The sequence below is a fragment of the Tiliqua scincoides genome, chromosome 11 (assembly GCF_035046505.1).
Source record: "Tiliqua scincoides isolate rTilSci1 chromosome 11, rTilSci1.hap2, whole genome shotgun sequence".
NCBI lineage: Eukaryota > Metazoa > Chordata > Lepidosauria > Squamata > Scincidae > Tiliqua > Tiliqua scincoides.
This window is the reverse complement of record NC_089831.1, coordinates 5,169,127-5,192,369: the sequence shown is the minus strand read 5'-3', so window position 1 is coordinate 5,192,369 and position 23,243 is coordinate 5,169,127. Positions and strand designations below refer to the sequence as shown.

Genomic DNA, 23,243 nt, shown 5'->3' with positions numbered 1-23,243 from the left:
GGCCCAGCCGAAGTGCAGTTTCGACTTCTAGGTTCCTCCACCCGACTGGCTGCAGAGTCTCTTGCACAGGAGGCCACATTTGTTCTCCTCCTTGGAAGTCTGCAAGAGGAAACAGAAGTTCAGCCATTTTTGCCATAACATTTACCCTCCCCCTTCATCAGAAGATAAGAAGAGTCTTGCTGGATCAGGCCCAGGGCCCATCTAGTCCAGCTTTCTGAGTCTCCCAGAGTCCCACCAGATGCCTCCGGGAGCACACAAGACCAAAAGAGACTTGCATCCCGGTGCCCCTCCCCTGCATCTGGCATTCTGTTTAGTCTCACGCCCCCCACAAAGACACCTCAGTGACCAATTTTAACGCATGAATTCTACTGAACATCCCTTCCCCCACCCCATCTGGGACAGGGAAAAGAACTGCCATCCACAGTTAATTTGGAGGACAGAGAAAATTCCTACCCGGCCCTCATGATGAGCAACCAGCTAATCTCAGACTGTACGTGCCCATCATGTCTTGTAACCTCTGATGGAGTTTTGCTCCACAAATCTGTCCAATCCCATTTTCAAGGTATCTAGGCCAGACGGCATCACCACATCCTGTGGCAAGGAGTTCCACAGACTAATTACACGCTAGTTAAAGAAATATTTTCTTTTGTCGGTCCTAACTCCCCCAACACTCATTTTTCAGCAATGTCCCCTGGTTCTGGTGTTCTGTGAAAAGGAAAAGAGCATCTCTATCCACTCTATCCATCCCCTGCATAATTTAGAATGTCTCAATCATGACCCCCCCCCCGGCACCTCTGTCTGAAGAGCCTCAAACTCCACAGCCTTTGGTCATAAGGGAGGTGCCCCTAACAAGGGACTTGTTAGGATTGCGTCCTTAATTTCTCCGCTATCTCCAATCCTCTTATCTGTCCCTTTCCTCTTTCGCCATCTAGTGGGCCAACCACCTTCCCAGCAGATTTCCTTCTAAGATACTTGAAGAAGTTTTGTTCCTCCTCTTTACATTGCTGGCCGTGCGTTCCTCAAAGTCTTTCTTGGCCTCCTGTTTCACCTTCCTACATTTCTTTTGCCCCAGTTTCTGTTTCCATCAGTTTCTGTTCCTGTTTATTCTCCTCCTCTGGGCAAGACTTCCCCTGATGGAAGGAAGCTTCCTTGCCTTTTACAGCCTCTCATTAGCCGTGCCAGCACCCTCTTGGACTCAGTCGAGCCCTTCTTTCTATGCAATACACATTTCCGCTGGGCCTCTACCACCACTATTCTCAACAGCCTCCCTGCACTCTGGAGGGACTGGACTGTTTGGACCTTCCCATTACACTTCTTTCTAACAGCTTCTTCATCTGGGGCATGAGGAGTTTTGGGAGAACCCGCCCTTTGGGTTTTGGTGTCAGATTTGCTTGGCTCTCTTCTCCCAACAAGCCTGGCAAAACGGATTGCAGCAGGGTCACTGTTCCCCAACGGCTCAGTAACCATCACAGCTCTAACCAGGTCCTAAGTACCACACAATATGAAATCCAGAGTCACCTATTCTCTGGTGAGCTCCATGACTAGCTGCTCTAAGGCACAGTCAGTCAGTGTGTCAAGCAATCCGGTCTCTCTTTCGTGACCAGAGCAGGAATTGACTCAACCCCCATGATGACAACCCTGTCCCTCCTCCACACCTCCTTGATCCGTTTCCTCATTTTGAGGTCCTCTTCAGGTTCTTGGTCCGGAGGACAATCGCACGCCCCCACTATGACATCGCTCTTCAGGCCTGGTAGTTTAACCCACAGTGGTTCTGTGGTGGAGGCAGACCTGCCTTCCATCGCAACCCTGCTAGATTCTACCCCTTCTTGGACATACATGGCCACCCCATCTCCCTCACGCCCCTCCCTGTCCCTCCTATAGGGTTGATAACCTAGGATTGCTGTATGCCACTGGTTCTCCGCATTCCACCAGGTTTCCGTTATGCCCACTATATCAATGGGCAGCACCCTCCAACAGAGAATTGCCTCCCCCCCCCCCCATAGAGCCCATGGCCAGTCCCGGTCAAAGAGACCCGGCAGTATTGCTTGAGGTCTTTCCCGGGCTCTGAGCAGCCCTCGGCCAGCATCCCCTGTGTTGGAGGAAATTAAAAATAGTTTCCTCTTTGGGGAGAAGCAGAGTAGCTTAAGCAGCAGACCCCCCCCCCTTTGGGTATCACCCCAGGGAACCTCCCTCACCCGGCTGACTGCTATTCAATAAAAAGACAACGAAGCAATAGCTTGTTAAAGTTGCAAAGAAAAGAAGTTGTTTTACTTACAGTTCCATAGAATGCATATTTACAGCATCTAATTAGGATCAGAGGTTCAGCTAACAAGATAGCAAGGCCTTCAGATAGCAAGGCCCTGGAGCTGCCTCACCCTGCATGCCTTTTGCTCAAGATGGCCTGGACATCAGAGCCCTGGCGTGCTCATCTTAATGGGTCTGTGGCCAGAGGACAAGAGGAAGTGATCAGAGGAGCAGGGAAGGATAAAGGGTTAGGGCCACACCCACAAGGATCACAGAGAGAACAGGTAGAAAGGCCAGAATCACTGGGCCATAGTTTGACATCATGCTGCCCCCTCTGGACAGTAGGTGGAGTTGCACCAACTCCAACACCCTGAACTCTGAAGGATCCCTTGAGCCCTGACTCTTGGGAAACCAGGTCTTTAGATGTGAGGAGAAGATTGCTCCCCAGGGGTGTTGGCACTTCCATGTATAGGAAAGTGTTCACTTCCCATCCTATGGAGATACTGGAGATGAGAATCTCCCTTTAGGTCCCCAGCATGTCCCATACAGTTCCGTAACATCAGGTATCAGCGTACTTACTGGTGGTGCCTAGCCAAGGTGGAGACAGGATTTCCAGGATTGTCTACCCTGCTGGCCACACAGTCTTGGTCCCAGGTGGCCCCTTTCCTGCCTGGAAGACGCACTCCTTCCCAGAGGCAGACCCCCCCAGCTGTCTCCAAGTCCAGCAGTCCCTCCGTGATCAGGCACTCCAGGATCCTGACCCTCAGGACAGAGCACTAGATAGGGAGTCACTGTCAAACCTTGCCTGCTCCTCCTCTGTGAGCCAATGCCCATGAGTGGTGACAAAGGTGGCAGGTAGGCCTACCTGGTGGCAGGTCTACAAGGATGGCAGGCCTACCATTACTAGAACATGACAATGGCAGAAATGAGGTTTGAGCTGAAAACAGATCAAGACAGATAGCTCTCAGCTCCAGGAGGCTGATGCTTTGAGACATCTCCTGAGAGGAATAGTGACCCTGAATCACTCTGCCATTTAGTTGGGCCCTCCAAGTAAATATGCTGGAGTCTGTGGTCAGGATTACTTGTTGCCAGTCCTGAAGGCTCACCCCTTGGACAGCTGTCCATTGTACATCCACCACTGCAAATCCCTCTTCAGGGGTGGTGGAATCAGAGTGTGAAAGTGGCATCTCCTCTCTATCTTCTTGAGTGGGACCAGAGACACTCCTGAAGAGTTCTGGTGTGGAATTGGGTCTAGTTGACAAGCTGGTGATGGAACCAACATTCATAGCAGGTGGACCAGTGTCATGATATCTGCCTACTGGACTGAGAATCTGGAGGATTGTGTCTGTGATCCTCTGTCATCTCTCTGTTGGCAAAAAAGCATGGAAAATGTGGGTATTGAAAAATACTCCCAGGTGTTCCAGAATCTGGATGGGAACCAGTGATCTGTTTGACTCGATTATCACAAAACCAGGAGTTTGCAGGCAGAGCACCATCTGGTACGTGTTGAGCTCTGCTTGCTTCCTGGATGAAACCTTTATTTAAAAGTCATCTAGGTGAGGGAAAAGAAACAGTCCCCTCTGCCTGAGATGCGCCAATAGTACCACTAAAACTTTTGTGAACCCCTTGGGGAGGTCATTAACCCAAAGGGGAAGGCATGGTACTGAAAGTGCAAGGAATTGGAGACCTCAGATACCTTCTGTGATTTTACAAAAACTGTTCAACCACCTTAGATCTAGGATTCCATACATCTCTCCATTCCACTTCAGTACTGGACCAGCCTCCTTAGACCTTTGTGGTCCTTCACTGAGGAATGAGAGCAAAGTCCAAAGTCCAGCTGAAATGTCTTCGTGACTTCCTCTTTGCCGACGATGCAGCTGTCACTACCCACTCTGCCAAAGATCTCCAGCAGCTCATGGATCGTTTTAGCAAGGCCTGCCAAGATTTTGGACTGACAATCAGCCTAAAGAAACACAGGTCATGGTTCAGGATGTGGACTCTCCTCCCTGCATTACAATCTCTGCGCATGAACTGGAGGTTGTCCATGACTTTGTGTACCTTGGCTCAACGATCTCCGACACTCTTTCTCTCAATACTGAGCTAAACAAACGCATCAGTAAAGCAGCTACCACGTTTTCCAGACTCACAAAGAGAGTCTGGTCCAACAAGAAGCTGACAGAACATACCAAGATCCAGGTCTACAGAGTTTGCGTCCTGAGTACACTTCTGTACTGCAGCGAGACATGGACTCTCCGCTCACAACAGGAGAGGAAACTGAACACTTTCCACATGTGCTGCCTCCGGCGCATTCTTGGCATCACCTGGCAGAACAAAGTTCCTAACAACACAGTCCTGGAACGTGCTGGAATCCCTAGCATGTATGCACTGCTGAAACAGAGACGCCTGCGTTGGCTCGGTCATGTCGTGAGAATGGATGATGGCCGAATCCCAAAGGATCTCCTCTATGGAGAACTCATGCAAGGAAAGCGCCCTACAGGTAGACCACAGCTGCGATACAAGGACATCTGCAAGAGGGATCTGAAGGCCTTAGGAGTGGACCTCAACAGGTGGGAAACCCTGGCCTCTGAGCGGCCCGCTTGGAGGCAGGCTGTGCAGCATGGCCTTTCCCAGTTTGAAGAGACACTTTGCCAGCAGTCTGAGGCAAAGAGGCAAAGAAGGAAGGCCCATAGCCAGGGAGACAGACCAGGGACAGACTGCACTTGCTCCCGGTGTGGAAGGGATTGTCACTCCCGGATTGGCCTTTTCAGCCACACTAGACGCTGTGCCAGAACCACCTTTCACAGCGCGATACCATAGTCTTTCGAGACTGAAGGTTGCCAATACAATACTGAGGAATGGGCAGCTCTGAATCTGAGGAGTCAGACACCTTGGGGGAGAGCTGAAAGGGACAGCCGCTTTCCCTTTTCCAGCCTTGGTCCTTCAGTGTTTAGGGAGAGGAAGCAGACCCTGCGAGGCCAGCTTGCTCTCAGTCAAGCCCCTGAGCCACAGCACCCAGGACAGGAGGAACAGGGGTGACAGCAGCACCACTGCTTGACCCCTTAAGCTTGTTAGCACCTCGAGGCTCTTTGGAGTGCTTGGTCTGGACAGACTGGACTCTGAGCTGGCCTCAGACATGTTGGCCTTTTAAATATATATAAAATAACCACACTGAAATATATATATATATATATTACCACACTGAACAGCCGAAGAATAACAATCTGGCTGCCCAACAGACCGTTTATGAGGAAAAAACAGAGGCTTCACAAAAAGAGGGGGACACAAACCTCTCACTGGGTTCCTCACTGCATGTGAGGAAAAAGTTGCCCGCTGAGATACAAAATGGGGCCCGCTGAGGTAAAAAGCAGACCTGAAGCTTGTGGGTGTTGGGCAGGCTCTGGGCGCTGATAGAGAGTCCTGCCTCATTGCCCTTGACACTGCCATAGTGCCTGGTGATCAAGGGGTCTGCCTCTGTTTCTCAAACCTGCCGCCACCTCAGAGAGGCGCAGACCAGGCACTGTGAGCCCCAACTGCGGAGGTACAAAATGGCACCCGCTGAGGTAAAAGCAGACCTGATGCTTGTGAGCGTTGGGCAGGCTTTGGGCACTCATGGAGACTCCTGCCTCATTGCCCCTGACACTGCAATAGTGCCTTGACTGTGAGGGGTCTGCCTCTGTTCCTCAAACCTGCCGCCATCTTAGAGGGGCGCGGACCGGGCGCTGCCACCCAAACAGCCAGTTCCCTCACAGTGGGAGAAGCCAGCGCAAGCGCCGCCTTCCCAAAGGGTGAAGAAAGCGGCAATGTTTCTGCGGTGGAGAGAGCCGGGCCTCAGAAGCATCTGTCAGGCAAGAATGCTAGTTGCTCTCCAAGACTCAACAGAAGACTCACTGAGGAGGGCAGTTGAGACAGGCTGAAGAGAACGTTTTCCTTTCGCTTTGAAAGCACTGGGGAGGAGCGCCAAGGGGGATGACCGAACTCCAGCGAGGCAGGGACGGTGGGGACCGGATCCCTGTGCTTGTGGAGCTCTGTCCACCTTTTCGCTGGCCCTGCCTCCAGCAGCAGCGAGCGACAATCCCAGTGGTGAGGAGTGCCCTGCCTCCACCAGGGAATAATGCAACTACTCAGAAGAATTATGTACTCATCCTGCAGACATCTATTCGTGATACTCAACAGAAGGGTTCATCAAGTTCAATATTCTTCATTTTATTCATTGAAAATTAGCATCATTCATATTTTTAAAGAAAATCACATAGTTTCAAATCACAAAGTAACACAAAGAGAACAGTTAGTTAGTTAGTTAGTTAGTTAGTTAGTTAGTTAGTTAGTTAGTTAGTTAGTTAGTTAGTTAGTTAGTTAGTTAGCTAGCTAGCTAGCTAGCTAGCTAACAAAATGGGGGGCACCAAAATTTTCCATTGCCTGGATGACATTGCCCCGGCTGACAAAAGGGTCCTCTCTATAACCCAAAAAGATGAGAGAGACCATCTGATTGCACATGGCAGAAATGGCCAGTGGAACGGAGAGGTCGGCATCTGCAAGCAGCTTTTCCAGTGTCGATCTTGAGAAACCCCAAACTACAGCAGCAGAGACACCACATGGGAAGAATGTCACCAAGGAAGTGTGAAGAAAGAAGGACAGTGCTGAACTTGATGCCTGCTGTGTCTCTTCCCAAAGGGGCAGGGCTATCCTGTGCGTCTGATACATGGCCCTCAGGTTGGGGGTGGAGGAGCAACATATGCTCCATGAACTACTTGGAGTGCCCCAGAGCTTCTGGTCCATCAGGCGGCCCTTCCTCCTCCTCATTCTGCTCAGAAGCCAATGGCTGCCCAGCCAATGGGTGTTCCCTGACCAGCTGCTCTCCTGTTCACACAAATCCCCCAGGAGAATGACTTGATCATCCTATTCCGAACGGACAGAAGGTCCAAGTTCGATGAGAGGGGCTGGGGGAGGGGTTCAGAGTTGTGGAGCAAAGGAAAATCAGCAAAGGCAAAGATTTGGACCTCCTGTTCAGGGGTTGTGGTCTGATGGTTGAGCTGCCTGAAGAGCTAAGTATGATTTTGCTCTGGAAGGGAGTCAGAATGCCAGGCTGACATCTGCTGTTCCCCCCTGTGGCAGAAGGGAGTCACTGCTGAGTTGATCAGCCACCCCAGTGAGAGACGGGGGGGGGGGTATGCAAGAAGGTCAGCCAGCAAAAAATGGAGAGGACCTGTCTGGGCTTCATATATGGTTTATCTCGTTACAAAGGTGCTGCCCCATGAGCTATCCTCTGTCCCACCCATACTGTCCTTCATATACGGAGGGCGGAGACCCGATGGCTGGAACTCAAGGGCAGGAGGCAAGCACCAAAGGTACAGAAGAAAAAACATCCCCTCGCTACACACACACATTCACTTACTCACTTAGAATGCACTTCATATACGGTTGCCTGCAGAAGCTCAATGGCACACAGCCAGAAGAGAGGGCCACACCGTGAAGGGAACATCTGGTGAGCGGAGGGTTCTGTGAGTCTTTTCCACAGAAAAGATGGTAAAATTCCCTTTGAAAAATGGTGGCTTAGATTAGCCTGCCTCTGCAAACCATCTTGCACAGAGAAAGGTGGTTTATAAATATGTATATAATTATGTAAATAATATAAATATGTATATAAATATGTATATATGTATATAAAGATGGACCTTGGCAGAGATGTGTTTCCCAACAGCCTCTTGCAGCCATGGGTGCTGGTGGAACTACGCACGTCTCTCCTCTTCAGGACTGCCAACCACATCTGGGATGATCTTCGTCCCTGTGCTGAGACCTGATCCACTTCTGGATGAAGTCCTGGGCACTATGCTGAAGTTCAGCATGAAGTCTTGCTGTGTCTTCAGCTGGTGAATAGACTCAATGGTCTCATGGATCTTGACATCCATGGAGGCTGTTTCCTGCTGGTGGAGGAGGCTAAGAAGTTGCTCATTTGGGCCTTCTGAGGATCATCCACCTCCACACCACTGTAACAGCAGATTGTCTTTGTAGTGTAGCAGTGTAGAGGCACTGGGCTTCAGAGCTTTAAGCAAGACATGGCAACATTGGTGGGCACACCCACCGCCCCCTCCCATCCGAGGCAAACCTTGGTATGGGCTTTGTTCATGGGAAGCTGAGAGCGTGAAGCCCAGGAATGAGTTATGGCTTTTATTTAAGGGTTAGTGCTCAGAGGTTAGGAATGTGCTGTTTCCTGCTAGGAGCTTCTTATCAGTGACTGAAAGTAACCCGAGCTTTGCTCTGTATTGTTTTATGAGAGGGTGGGAATAAAAGGCAAGAGAGCTGCTGGTATAACAAATTTGCTCCCTGCACTCAACCTGACACCCTGGCCTCCTATCTTCATTGTGTCAACTCATCATTGCTTCATCTGGTGCCCGGAACAGGGAGCACCTGAAACAGCCAGGGACAGCAGAAAAGCTGCTTCGCTCTTTCTTACATCAAGCAACCTGACTTTGTTTCCTGGTTGCTTCCTATTCATTGCTACATCTGGCCTACAACAGGGACCCTCCTGACTCACTCCCACCCGCCTGGCCCAGGCTTTGAGACGCGTCCATCATCCGCAAGGATCCCTCAGTGAGTATGGGTAATAAACTATCAGCAGCACAGACACACCATCACGATGAGTTATACTTTCTTCTCCACAAAGCCCAGCACCCTGTTTCCTCCCAAGAGGTCACAGAGTTAATTTACATGATTAAATAACAGTGCCCTTGGTATCCCGAGGGAGGCACTTTTAAACTAACGGACTAGGACTGAATAGGGTGGATTTTGCATGCAGAACCACTGGCTTCCATCCCAGTTCTTCAGACATGGCACTTGTTCAAATGCCATCCAATGCTGCGTTCCGCAGCCCGAGCTGCAAAAGCAATCAGAGGAGATAAATAGTGCTCCTTCTAAGAGTCCTCCTCCATTAACCTATATTTCTCCTTCTCCCCCCTCTGCACCAGCCCAGACAGAACAAAAAGAACAGTCATATATTATCTCTGACAAGCAGCCCTCCCTGATGGAGGCAATGGCTCCAGAAGCCATAAAATCAGAAAACTTGACAGCGGAAGAATCTTTTGAGCTGTCCATGATCTGCCCTGTGGCGCAAGGCCAAAATGCACAGGAGCAGGCTGTCAGAGAGTGGCAAAATCTCCCTTATTCTGTGCTAAAGGAGGTACGTGTTGCACTTAAAGACCTTGGCATCACTAGTACCTATGCCAAAGGATTACAAGAAGGTACAGCAAACAAATGTAACCTAGTTCCCTATGGTTGGAAGCCCCTAATGTGCATGGTTTTAACCCCTGCACAGAATGCAGTAGAAGCCAGTGAGTTCCAACCCCCTTAAAGAAAAGCCAAAGGTACCATTAGCAAGTCCTCTTTTAGGGCATGCTAAACAGCCCAGGGCATGTTAAATAGCCTAACCTTGGATCAGCAATATGTAAATTAAGCTCTGCAGCCATTTAAAAATAAATATTTAAAATTCATAGTTTATTATTATATGGATGATATCCTGATAGCAAGTCCTCAATTAAATCCTTTTTTTTTTTTGCAAGACCTGTCTTAAATTTTATAGCAATTTGGTTTTCATATAGCACCAAAAAAGGTTCAAAAACAGGTTCTTTTTTTGTATTTTAGGCATAAAATGCTTTTATTTTATGTTGCATCCGTAACACCCGAATTAATAATCCCACAACAGTTAATTCTAATGCAGTTGTAACAATTGTTAGGACACATTAATTGGGCATGCTCATATTTCAAGCTACCCACACAGCTGTTAAAACCGCTGTTTAACCACCTTAAATAAAAGCCAAGATTCTACAAGACAGATTATTTTTCCCCCAGATGTTTGTAATTCCTTGTAAAAAATATAATAGCCAATGAAATATCAATTTATAGATTGCTTCCCATATTAGTTTTTGTTGTGGCTGCTAATTTTGTTTTTTATTTATACCCCCACAAGTGTTTTTTATAGCCCTTTAATTTAATTATGGACACTCAATATGTTTATAAGTTGTTAAAACATCTTTTTTTGTTTTATATCATATTTTAATTTAATTATAATTCATCAAACCTTTTTTTTATTTTATAAAATTTGTTTTAAAGCCAAACCAAACTTTATTTTGTTGCCCATAGATATTAAAACCCCCCCCCTTTTTTTTTAGGATTTTTGTTTAAAGATAGTAACAAAGCTATTCAGGCTTTAAAAGCCTCCCTGCTTCATCAGAAAATTATTTTCTGATCCCATAGCATTAATTCATCAGTAAAATGATTTTTTGATCCTATTTTGTTTCATCAGAAAAATTTTTCTGATCCCACAGCTTTGATTAGGCCCTTAAAGGCCTCTTTGAATTCATCAGTAAAATATATTATTTTTTGATCCCATAGTTATTTGTATATATTTAAAAAACAAGAAAAAACCTTTTTTTGTATCACCTTAGAATATTGTTTTGGGATGTAGCGTGCCGTATTAGAACCCTTTTGTTTGAACAATTAAAAACAAGGGATATGGAACATTGTGGGGAGGGGGGTTATGTTTATTCCCACAGAACGGTGTATAAAATCACCCAAAGAGGTCGTGGCACCAAGGCCTAAAGAATCCAATTTTCAACTTCCAGAGGACACTAAAGCTGCAAAGACAACCCAAGACCAAACAGCCAGCAAAAAAAAAAAAAAAAAAAAAAACAGGCAAGAGGCCCATCCCATGACCTGGGAAAATCTAAAAACACTGACATTAAAAGCCCAAAGACAACTGTTTGCCATGATGGCAGACGTGACCAAAAACTCATTAGCTATAATTTTTTGTTGTTTTTTATACACAACCCTTGTGTCTTTCGCAAAATCATCTTCCCTGCATGGCAGGATGAACAATAACACTTGGGAGCAGTTTAGCACAGACCATAAACATGTCTCGTTTTTGCCTGTCCACAGCAGCAACAGCCAGCAAGCTGCTAAAAACTTGTTTGATTCCAGTGTGAAAAACAACTAAAGAAAACTGTATTCAAAGAATAAATCTTGTGTGCCCGTGGGAGCGGGCTCCCTAAATTGTTCCAAGTATGAAAATGCTTCTTTTAATTATGCAAATGTGTTGTTACTCCCTAGATAGTTTTTTATATGTGGAAGCCACACCTTTAGTTATATCCCTGTTAACCTAACTATAATCACCTGTTGTTGTTGTTTTTATTTTAGTATGTTGTTTTATTCAATTTTTTTTTTATTGTGTCAGGCTCTGTGTTTTAACCCCACCACATTAACCTGGGGTCCATTTGTTTAGCCAGCAAGGCTTAGATTTGTTTTATAAACGCCTTTAAAGATATAGTTTTTTCCAAAAGAATTAAAACAAAAAATGAGGGGATGTAGTGTAGCAGTGTAGAGGCACTGGGCTTCAGAGCTTTAAGCAAGACATGGCAACATTGGCAGGCACACCCGCCGCCCCCTCCCATCCGAGGCAAACCTTGGTATGGCTTTGTTCATGGGAAGCTGAAAGCGTGAAGCCCAGGGATGAGTTATGGCTTTTATTTAAGGGTTAGTGCTGAGAAATTAGGTATGTGCTGTTTCCTGCTAGGAGCTTCTTATCAGTGACTGAAAGTAACCCAAGCTTTGCTCTGTATTGTTTTATGAGAGGGTGGGAATAAAAGGCAAGAGAGCTGCTGGTATAACAAGTTTGCTCCCTGCACTCAACATGACACCCTGGCCTCCGTGTCTTCATTGTGTCAACTCGTCATTGCTTCAGTCTTTGATCATTAGGGTCCCCAGGGATGAAGTCCTGGGGACTATGCTGAAGTTCAGCACGAAGTCTTGCTGTGTCTTCAGCTGGTGAATAGACTCAATGGTCTCATGGATCTTGACATCCATGGAGGCTGTTTCCTGCTGCTTAGTGGTGGAGGCCAAGAAATGCTCATTTGGGCCTTCTGAGGATCATCCACCTCCACACCACTGTCACAGCAGATTGTCTTCTTTGATCATTAGGGTCCACGCTGCTCACATGATTTATGATTGATCTGGATGTTGTGGGAGCCCAGCCAGCTTTCTTGGGCTCTCAGTCAATCACATGCAAATGCAGCCAGAGATCTGGCCAAACTCCTTCTCATGACTGCCTTGGAGATGGTTGTGTTTGATGTCAAGCCAGAGGGCCTGCATGATGCTGGCACAAATCTATGTGTGAATGCCCAATAAGCGAGCCAGATGGGGTCTGGTGGCTGTACTGCGGGGGCTGGTGGTCCAGCCTGAGCAGCAGGGTGTATTTCACATTGACATTGCATGGTCATTTGACTTGGAAGCCATTCGTCTCTTGGGTCGTGGACATCTGGTTCCACTCTACCAGGTGGTTATCTGGGCTGAACAACTCTTTGTCCAGTCTCATTGCCAAGCTCTGAAAAAGGAGGAGATGTTCCTCTTCTGCTTACTTGGGTCATCCAAGAGTTTGCCCTCCACACGAAGTTCCCATGAGGCTCTGCATTCCCCACTTTCAGATTCCTCCTTGCCAGGTGTAAAGGTGTTGGCAATGTCAATACGCAGCTTCTGCTTTTGCGTCAGTTTCTTCCCACATTGTATATTTTGCACATTTTCATGAGTCCAAAAAATCAGTTTTATGAATGACTGAATTAGAATGTAATGAATGAAGAAGCTTTACTTGGATCTTTTTTTAATTGGCATGATGTGATTCAGAACAGGAATGTGACAATTACAAAGAAACTATACCATATTTAAACAGAGAAACGATCAATAATGAGTAGAAATGTCAAACATTAGCAAATGCTCTGCCAAAAAGGAAACCATTTGGTGTGTGCTGGATAAGATCTTCTGGAGGGCCTGATTTGGCCCCCAGCCGCAGTTCGGAGACCCCCAGGATAGATGATTAACCTTCACCATTATCAATATGGATTGAGCCGATCTGTTCCCTACTATCCATATGGAAAGGAAAACCAAGCTAAGCACCTGAGATGTTTTGAAGTCATACTGGTACTGAATAGGACTGGTGGTGGTGGTGATTTTGACAGTCAGGTGAAGGGGGTCCTTCACCTGAACACGGAATCCTTCCGTTCCCTCTCAGCCAAATGGCATCCTGAAGAAAGCGCCCTATGGTCCACAACGTGATCCGGGTGAGAAGACCCTGGTTGTGTCCAAGAATTACAATCCATGTTGTTCCAAAGTCCAACATTTCGTTCTGTACCTTTTTCAGACCCATCAGGGAGACCCATCAGGGAGGCAGGACAGGTTGCTCAAGAGCAAGCCAGAAACGGCAGTTAAAAACCTGTACCCTCCTTGCCCCCCCCGCTTGTCACAGTGCATTGCTGCAGTGGCGTAGCCAGAGGGGGTGCAGAAAGCCTGCCCACGGCATGCAAAGGGACCTCTTCGGAGCAAAATGGGGGGGGGGCAAAATGGAGGCCCCCTTGCACGCCGCTGGGGGGCTCCCTGCCAAACTTAGTGCTTTGCCCCCCTCTGGCTACACCTGTCTTGCTGCCAGGCGCAGGGGACTGGGAGTCCCGTGAGTAACACCGGACACCGCCCAAGTATCACTGGGGGTGCGAGTACCACTGGTTGAGCAACTCTGTCCCAAGGGAACCGGCTGGTGGGGCCAGAAGGCGCGCCCAGCGCTGGACGCGCGGCCCCTTTAAGGGGATTCCCCTGCTCATGCCTAATTCATGAGGGTTCCCCGCCCCGCGTGACGTCAGAGCCCGCCTGGAAGTGGTGGCGGGAGTTCTGCTCCGGGAAGCGATGGCCGCAGCGGAGGGCCCCGAGCGGGTCTGGGACTCCTCGGAGGCGGGCGGCGGCGAGGAGGAGGAGGTGGTGCTGACCCCGGCCCAGCTCATCCGCAGCCTGGAGCAGGTCGGTGGGTGGTTGGGGATCTGGTGGTGGGAGGGGGGAATGGGTCCTGCAATGGGACTGGGACTGCGCCTCCTGCCGGGGGGGGGGGGGGCTGCTGGATTCGAAGGGCTGGCTTACTTCCGAATTGAGCTGCCCAGGATCGGGCCCCTGCAGGAGGGGCATAGCAGGCTGCCTTCTACCCACTGGCGTAGCTAGAGGGGGGGGCAGCACTAAGTTTTGAAGGGAGCCTCCCCGCAGCGTGCAAGCGGCCCCTCCCCCTTCCCTTGGGAGCCATTCGCCTCGGTTCCCCCCCCCCGCCCAAATGGTTCCAGTGGGGAGGGGAGGAGCCGCTTGCACACTGCAGGGAGGCTCCCTGCAAAACTTAGTGCTACCCCCCTCTAGTTACGACAGTGCTCCTACCAGGTGGGTGTCAAGAGGCAGCAGGCAGGGCCTAGGAGAGGGAGGGAAAGGGGTTAATTTGTACCCAGGCCCAGGGTCAGAAAGGGGGCCCGGGAGCCAAGGAAGGGGCCCAGAAACTTCCTGAAATCTGACATTTTCCTATCTCACCTGAACCCGCTGCCAGCGCAAGATGCTGGGGCACAACCATGTGCATGCAGTGTTAACTGCTGCCACAAGCCATACACACCAGGCCCAGGAAAGCATCCATGACCCTCCTTAATAAAGTGTCAAGTCTGGGAGGAAACTGGTCTGCTACAGGAGCTCTTTGGCTGGTGGATCCCATAACCATGAAGGAGTGTACAGGAGCTCCGGGACCCAGCTGTGGGGCTAGAGCTGCTGCAGAAGTTCATTTTGGTCCATTCTAGTGTGAGCCTAAATATGATGATGCTAATTTTCTGCAATCAATTTTCTATATTTCAAAGATTTAAGAGAGACTCAGGAATGTGTTTGGTTTTCCATATTACTTTAGCTAGCTGCCAATGCCGCATGATCGGGTAAACCTGGACTCTGCATCAAGAAACCTAGTAGACCTGAGCTCCAAAGACTTTTGTGGTTGTCAGCACCCTCCCCCTGCCCCTATTTCTCTTTGCCCCCTACTCCTTGGGAAGGGGCCCAAAAGAAACTTTGTACCCCCTGATAAAATTCCTCTCCTAGGCCCTGGTAGCAGGACCTGCCAGGTTGCAAGCAGGACACTCCTGAGCCAGGGGGTGGGGAAGATCCTGACCTTCCATTCATGGATAGAATAGCAATATATGCTGCTTGCTCTGTGCAATGCACCGTGCACATGGAGGGTGCGAGATGGTGGTGCGTTGATTGTCTGTTCCTCCTGGCTTTCTGCTGCACTTGACAGTGAGTCCCTCACTGGGGCAATGTGAGCCACAAGGAGCCCTCAAACAATATGCATGCATTTTGCATACCCCTAGCCAGGGACAAGGAGGGAGCCACAGAGTCCGGGTCACCTTGATGTCTGTTGTCTGCTTTGGACTTCCAGGCCTGGATGAACGAGAAGTTTTCCCCAGAGCTACTGGAGAGCAAGTCCGAAGTTGTCGAGTGTGTCGTGGAGCAGCTGGAGCACATGGTACCAAAGTTGTGGGGAGGCCTGCTGGCCTACGAGTGCGCAAGGAGCCCCCTACCCATCTCACCCCCTTCGGCTCCACAGCCCTGTTTCAGAGAAGCCCTACCTGGGATTATGGGATGGAGAGCTTGCTTGGAGGGCCGCATTGCATGTTAATAAGATACATAAAAATGCCAAAACCAAATTCAGCAGTTTCAGAAATTTAAGCCCAGACGTGGGAGGTGGCTGCGTAAACGTCTTGCTTCAGAATGGTTGGGGTCAACAGAAGCAGGGAAGAGGTGTCGCCCCTCCTCCAATGGTGGTCCTTTTACTTGCCCCCCCAGAAGTCACAGATGAAGGGCTCTGGTTGCCACCTAAGTTCTTTTGCCACTCAGCTGCTACTGTTTCCCCCTTTTTAGGAGGAGAACCTGAAGCGTGCGAAGAAAGGCGATCTCAAGGTTGGAATCCACTGGATGGAGGTTGAGCGGATCCGCTACGTCCTCAACAGCTATTTGCGTTGCCGGCTCAGGAAGGTATGACCTGTTCTGCCATACTTGGAGAAGCAGGCTGCAATCCTAACCACACTTTCCTGAGAATAAGCCCCACTGAACAAAATAGGACTTACTTCTGGGTAGACCTGGTTAGAATTGTGCCCGCAGAGATTCTGCCCTGCATGGGAAGCCTGTGTGCCTGGAGGCCTTTTAGGGCCCACCTGCCTCTCAAGGTTCTAGCCACATTGTGCATGTGCACATTGTGCATCAGTGAAGCAGTTGGAGACTGGGGAAAGGGATATCGGAGTGCCACCAGGATGCTCTGTCCAGGTGCTAACTCCAGTGACTTGTTGACTCCAGGGAACTGCCATTTAGTATCTTCTCCCACCCCCACCCATGTCTTTTCATTATTGCAGAGTTGGTTTCAGTGCTCCCGAAATATTTCTTTGCTTCTTTGTTGTTTGCATTTTTTATTGCTATGAATTAATTTAATTTTTGATCACCCCAGTCATATTAAATGAAACTACAATATTAAATGAAACCAGTAAATAAAGAGAGATCATAAAAAAAATTAGGTGAGATCAGTGCCTGTGCAACAGTAGTGGAAATAATTTTGTTTTCTCTTGAAGATTGAGAAATATTTTCCACACATCCTAGAGAAGGAGAAGACCCGGGCAGAAGGGGAGCCATCCCTCCTCTCTCCGGAAGAGCTTGTCTTTGCAAAAGAGTGAGTGGCGGGGGGAGCGAAGGTGGCTCCTGGTCTCTGATTTTGAGCCATTCTCATTGATCTTCCATATTTTTGTGACTTTCTCAGTTGAGGACGAGAATTGCTGTTTACTTTGCAGATACATGGAGAACACCGAGGCCCATTTCAGGAGCGTGGCTTTGAGGCACATGCCCCCCAACCTGCAGAAGGTGGACCTCCTGAAGGCAGGTGAGCAAGTCCTGGCTCCAGAGGCATCCAGGGGACATCCACTAAAATTGAGTGTTGGGCGGGTTAGGACAGACAAAAGAAAATATTTTTTTACTCAGCGTGTGGTCGGTCTGTGGAACTCCTTGCCACAGGATGTGGTGCTGGCGTCTAGCCTAGACGCCTTTAAAAGGGGATTGGACGAGTTTCTGGAGGAAAAATCCATTATGGGGTACAAGCCATGATGTGTATGCGCAACCTCCTGATTTTAGGAATGGGTTAAGTCAGAATGCCAGATGTAGGGGAGAGCACCAGGATGAGGTCTCTTGTTATCTGGTGTGCTCCCTGGGGCATTTGGTGGGCCGCTGTGAGATACAGGAAGCTGGACTAGATGGGCCTATGGCCTGATCCAGTGGGGCTGTTCTTATGTTCTTATGTTCTTATCCCTTGGGTAGGCAACTGGGGCCACTGCCCTGGCCCTTAGGGCCTTCATGAGTGCCCTTCATGACTATCTGGCCATAATTGGGGGCCCTGCACTGACTGAGTTGCCCCAGGAGCTCAACCCTTCTAGAGTCGACTTTGTCTGGCTTATTTTACTGCACTTTTCAAATACGGGCAGAGTTGCATAAGCCAAAGGATAAGTCTCTGCCCCAGGGAGTTTGCAGTTGAAACATAGACATAACCTTGTGTCTTTTAGTCTTGTCATTGACTGACCAGACTCCTTATTAGTGTAAAGAGCTGCAGTCTTTAGCTGATGAGTTTTGGTTATCCCCTGGGGGCTGGGGATGAGAATAGGCCCTCAGTTTGGCTGTACTTGTCTGTAAGAGGCGATTAAACAGCCACTGGGTTGATGGGACTCATTAGCCTAGGAAGGCAGCTCATCTGAGAGAAGGAAAACTCTGATCCCAAACCTCCACTGCCTTGTGGCTACGTCCAGTTATGGAAAAGCTTCAGGAGTCAACCTCGAGGCAAAATCCGGAGCCGGAGTCCCTGAGGCAGTTCATGGCCGAACACAGTCACGTTCTGGCAACTCCTGCGACACAGCTGGAACCAACCGTATTGGCTTCTGCCTTTCCATTGGACCATTCCAGCGATGTGGAGAGGGGGGATTTGCTGCATGGGTAACAGTCTATCCTCCATATCTACTTTACCCAGGCTTCGCACACTGGAAAGGACACTGTTCCAGAACCACTTTTCAGAGCGCAATACCATAGTCTTCCAAGACTGAAGGATGCCAATGATACTTTGGTTAGACTAAGCAAGGGGTTATTAGGGCATCACAGCACAATCACAGGGGTGCTGCAGGATGTCGTTGGTGTCCCCCTTACCTGTTCCCCCTCCTACCTGTTCTTGTGAGATCCAGTCTCACGAGATTTGGGCACCGCCACCTTGGATCTTGTGAGATTTTGTGAGATCCAAGATGGCAGCTCCCCACTCAGCCGGGAAAAAGAGACTGCAGTGGGATGCCCCATAAGTTTGGGAACCACTGGATTAAACTAATCAAAAGCCAGCTAATGCCTGCAGATCTGGTTGCTGTGGATAACCATTGGGCATGAGTCACAGTACCAACTTGAACAGTGTCGTAACTGTGCTGTAACTACCCTAACTGTGTAATTGTAGTGTAGTGTATAGCAGGCAGAACTTACTGATATCTGCAAAGCAACGACGTGGACTTCTGTCCACACCTTCAACAAACATTATAAGACTGGTACCTCTGCTTCTTCAGATGTCTCCTTTGGGAGAAGACTTCATGCAGTGTGATCCTCAGTTGGCAGATCCCCCTGAACACCAAGGACCCACTGTACACACAAACAAATCTGGGTCAGCTGGCCGTGAAATGCAAGACCTCATTCAGAGCCAATTGTAGGTCAAGTTTAAATGCAGACAAGATCTACAGATTGTGAAGCTTTTGTGTGTGTTTCCTCTCTCTTCCTTGCAGTTCCCAAACCAAACCTGGACTCCTTTGTATTCCTGCGGGTGAAGGAGAAGCAAGAGAACATCCTGGTGGAACCAGAGACAGATGAGCAGAGGTAAGACTGGGCACATTTTACGCAGAAAGCCACATGGTTCTTGGGCTTCACCCCCTTTGACCGTTTAGATGGCTGGTGAATACCAGCCTTGCGCCTAAATGCCTTTGGCCAAAGGATCTTGTGTCATGTAACCAGCTTTTATTCTGACTTGTGTGGGGTTGAGTCTGACTGGTGATTTGTAGAGTTATTTACAGGTATGTTTGCTTTTCACATTTTTATACTGCCCTTCCTATAAGGAGCTCTGGGTGGTGTACATGGTTCCTTCCCTCCTTTTGTCCTCACCACAACCCTGTGAGGTAGGTGAGGCTGAGAGAGAGTGGCTGACCCAAGATCACCCAGGATGTTTTGTGGCTGAATGGGGATTTGAACCTGTCCAATTCCCAAACCACTACAACATATATTTTAGTGTTATGATATAGCCGTCTTGGGACAGGTGTGGGGTGTGTGTGTGTGTGTGTGACGGGTGTGTGTGTGTGTGTTTGTTTAGGAGATGGAGGCTGGTGAGGCAGCCTGATGAAAAAAAATATCAGTAACAAACATGCAACCCAATCGTGCTACCAAAAGATGCAACATACACTGTGTGTGTGTGTGTGGAAGTCCCATGATGTTCAATAGGGCTTATTCCAAAATAAGCATGGTTGGGATTGCAACCTAAAGCTGCAATCCTTTACCCACTTTCCTAGGAGTAAGCCCAATTGACCACACTGAGACTTACTTCTGAGTAGACATGCCTAGGATCATGCTGTAAGCTTGCTTGCTTTCTCTTTCAGTGAGTACGTGATCGATTTGGATGAAGACTCTCAGCACCTGATTCGGTACAAAACCATCGCGCCCCTGGTGGCTTCAGGGGCAGTTCAGCTCATCTAAACATTCTCAGAGACATAGGGGCAACTTTTGGGGGGTGGGGGAGTTCTGACAATTTATTAAATATCACCAGGGCTGCTGGGTGTCATCCTTATCTACCCTTGGAATCCGGCTCTGCTTGCTTGGTGGAGAGCAGACATCTGAAGTACTCTGGGTGCTGTGAAATGGAATGGGAGTGACAAGTCTGGGGGAAGTGCCCCCTCCCCAGCTAGCAACAAAGGGAGGGATTTGTTACTGAAGAAAGGGTTGGAGGGATGGAAAGGAGCACATCTGCTGTTCTCTGTGTGTCTGGGAGATGGCGCTGTTGTGCTGTGCCTGTTCTAGCCATGGTGGCCCAGTCCTCTTCCTTCTGCAAGGAGCGTGTTTGGGAACTGAGCATATTTGAGAGTGCTGTATGCAAAGTCTCATTGAGCCTCCCCCTCCCCCATACTTCCCATATGAAAGCTGTAGGAACTTCCTGGGCATTTCTGTAACATCTGAATGGAGCCATCCCAAAGCAGTGTGTCTTGGAAATGACAACAACTAACACCAGCCACCTCCGGAAACAGTAGCTGGAATTAAAACTCAGGACTGACCTCTTTAGGACTCTCCTATTGTTATCTCGTTTCAAAGGTGCTGCCCCATGAGCTATCCTCTGCCCCACCCATGCTCTCCTTCTCCGTAGAATTATCAGCTCACATCTATGATGGTCAATTCTCCGCTAGGGTTAGGTTCCTGGAAAACCTAGAGGATACCGAAATAGCAGATATATAATCATTGCGCCTATGGGAAAAATGGGGTTAGGTTCCAGGGAACCCTCTTCCCCATACACACCATGAACTTTGAACCTGAATCTTAACTTGAAGCCTGTAGGGGCTGGATGGCAGTGTGGGCTCATCAACATCTGATGCTTCCTCCACCATGCTGGCTATCCCTTGATGCATTGAAGGTTGTGGTGTTAGTGATTTTTCCATTCAGTTGGAGTCCCAGAGGTGGTGCACACGTGCCATATACTGTATGGCAGTGGTGCCCAAACTGTGGGTTGGGACCCACTGTTGGGTTGTGACCTGATTTTTGGTGGGTCCCCAAAGGGTAATGGGAAGATCAGATAAAGAATTTACCCCAAGCACTAAAGCTGTTCAAAAATCAGAGACTGTAGCTGCTAATTATCCTACAAAGAGCTCAGCTCCTGCAGTGTGCAAGCGTGTGTAAGTACAGGGAACTAAACGTTTGTGGGTTGTTTTTCCGGTTATTATTTCTTATGAATGAATGAATGAAATATTTCTTTCTAGATCTTTTTTTTAAAAGTGTGGTAAACCTAAATGGGTCCTGATATATTATTTTAAAAAGCGGATCCCGGTACTAAAAGTTTGGGAACCACTGCTATATAGGCATTGATTCCTCCCCCACCCCCATGGTGCTGGCGCTGCCCTCTGTTTGCAAGACCACTGTCTCTCCTCCTGCTGCAACCTCTCTCGCCCCCACCTGCCTGCTTATAGCTGCACTGAGTCCCTTCCTGTCCCAGTGGGCTAGGACAGTATTCGCTGATAAAAGAGGTGGGTGGCAATTCTGCCCCTCGCAGATAAGCAAATTTGCATATAAAGAGAACTGGCTTACAAATAACAGAAGCCAACACACATTTTGGTGCCTTAGATGTATTCCTGGGCATATTTGGAGTACTGATTCAATAAATGGCACCAATTTTGCTCTATCACCACTAGCTTTGGAGATACGGCACAGCCTCGTTACTGATGGATTCAAGCAGCTTCCTGGTGAGGAAACCATGGTGTAGGCTTTGTCTTGAGGAAGCTGCTTGAATCCTTCACTAATGAGGCTACGCTGTAGCTCCAAAACTAGGCATGATTGATAGGGCAAAACTGGTGCCATTTTTGGAATTGATACCCCAAATTCAAATAAAAACAAACCACCCTAATTATTTTGGGGGGGTGGGTTCTGACACCCAGTTTCACAGGCTTGTGTAATCTCTTTTCCCTGGTTTCTCTTCTTTGCAGCCTCTTGTCACCAACTCAGCTCATGCACCTCCTTTATGGTTAACTTGTTTCTGTGCAGCCCAAGGATATCCACATTTGATCCCTTTTCCTTGTAAGCAACAATGGGCAGAAATGGCTTTAAGCAAGGATTGTGTTTGGAGGAGAAGAGAAATAGCCCACTTTGTGTTCCTGTTGCAGAGCTGTTGAGACAAAAGCAATCTCCAGGTTGCAACTCTACAGCCACTCCCCCCGCTACCCCCCCAGCAGCATTGTCTCATTTTTGTCTCTTGCACAACCTTGCACATTCTCACCAATTTTTATATGGCGATCGTACCTCTCCTGGTTTCTTGTTCCTGTTTGCATTCTCAACCAGTTAGAGGGCTTGGCTGTTCTTATGTTCTTATGTTCTTATGGTATCGCGCTCTAAATGGTGGTTCTGGAACAGAGTGTCCTCTCCAGTGCGCGAAGCCTGGGTAAAGTAGATATGGAGGAGTACCATTCCATTACCTATGGGTAGAGTGCTTGTTTCCAATGAGTAAGATAGGCCCAAGTTTTACTGAACACAATGGGCTGAATAAAATAAATAACACCATTTTCTAACACCTCTATCTATAGGACTGGTGGCTTAATATTGTGTGTGTGTGTGTGTGTGTGTGTGTGTGTGTGTGAGAGAGAGAGAGAGAGAGAGAGAGAGTGTGTGTGTGTGTGTGTGTGTGAGAGAGAGAGAGAGAGAGAGAGAGAGAGAGAGAGAGAGAGAACAGGGCAGATAAGATTGGTGGAAGGCTATTGGATTCTGGAAGGGGTAGAAGACTTTCATCCCCTCCCCTATTTCTCCAGTTTGACATTATGATCTGTAGCATATTTGTGTACACAGCACCCTCCGCCATCACAATCTCTAGACACAACTTGGGAGACAACGGGGAATGGGAAGGAAGACTGCATATATGCTATAATTTCAGTTTCACTGCATTGGAATTAAGGAGTCTTGCCAAATGGAAAAAGTAGAAAACTCACTTATGGAAAAATTGAGGGGTTTTTTTTGGGGGGGGGGAATTGGGAGGAAGTAAGAGAAGGGGCATCCACATGTGATCAGGGAGTGGTCTTCATAAGGGGCATACAGGGGTCTGAGGAAGCAGTGGATCCCTGGAGATAGTGAGCTTGGTTGGGGCAGGATCAAGGCGACCAGATGTCATCACTGCAAAAGAGGACAGAGCACCCCAAAATGTAGGACATCTAAGAAAATTGTAGGACATGACAAAATAAAAGCTGAAAAATACTTGTATATTGACTTCAGGTGGTTAATTTAAACACTCTATTCCTTATTATTAAATTTAAAACTATATTACACATAATTTATTACACAATGGCTGCAATCCTAACCACACTTTCCTGAGAGTAAGCCCCATTGAACAAAAT

At 48.3% G+C, this 23,243-nt stretch overlaps 1 protein-coding gene and 1 pseudogene across 2 annotated transcripts; one reads left to right on the top strand and one right to left on the bottom strand.

The window, feature by feature from the left end:
• Nucleotides 1–27: 27 nt before the first annotated feature.
• On the bottom strand, nucleotides 28–13,113 carry LOC136662422 (SWI/SNF-related matrix-associated actin-dependent regulator of chromatin subfamily D member 2-like; annotated as a pseudogene).
• Nucleotides 13,114–13,265: 152 nt separating this feature from the next.
• GINS4 (GINS complex subunit 4) lies at nucleotides 13,266–19,941 on the top strand. Of its 2 annotated transcripts, none has more exons than XM_066639324.1 (7): nucleotides 13,266–13,343; nucleotides 15,500–15,586; nucleotides 15,982–16,095; nucleotides 16,683–16,780; nucleotides 16,899–16,987; nucleotides 18,903–18,993; nucleotides 19,764–19,941. In XM_066639324.1, exons 1-7 carry the CDS (start codon nucleotides 13,323–13,325, stop codon nucleotides 19,858–19,860), a joined length of 597 nt encoding a protein of 198 aa, XP_066495421.1. In that variant the 5' UTR covers nucleotides 13,266–13,322; the 3' UTR covers nucleotides 19,861–19,941. The 2 variants fall into 2 exon arrangements, with proteins under 2 accessions (XP_066495421.1, XP_066495420.1); XM_066639323.1 differs by lacking the exon at nucleotides 13,266–13,343 and adding an exon at nucleotides 13,763–14,070.
• Nucleotides 19,942–23,243: the final 3,302 nt, after the last annotated feature.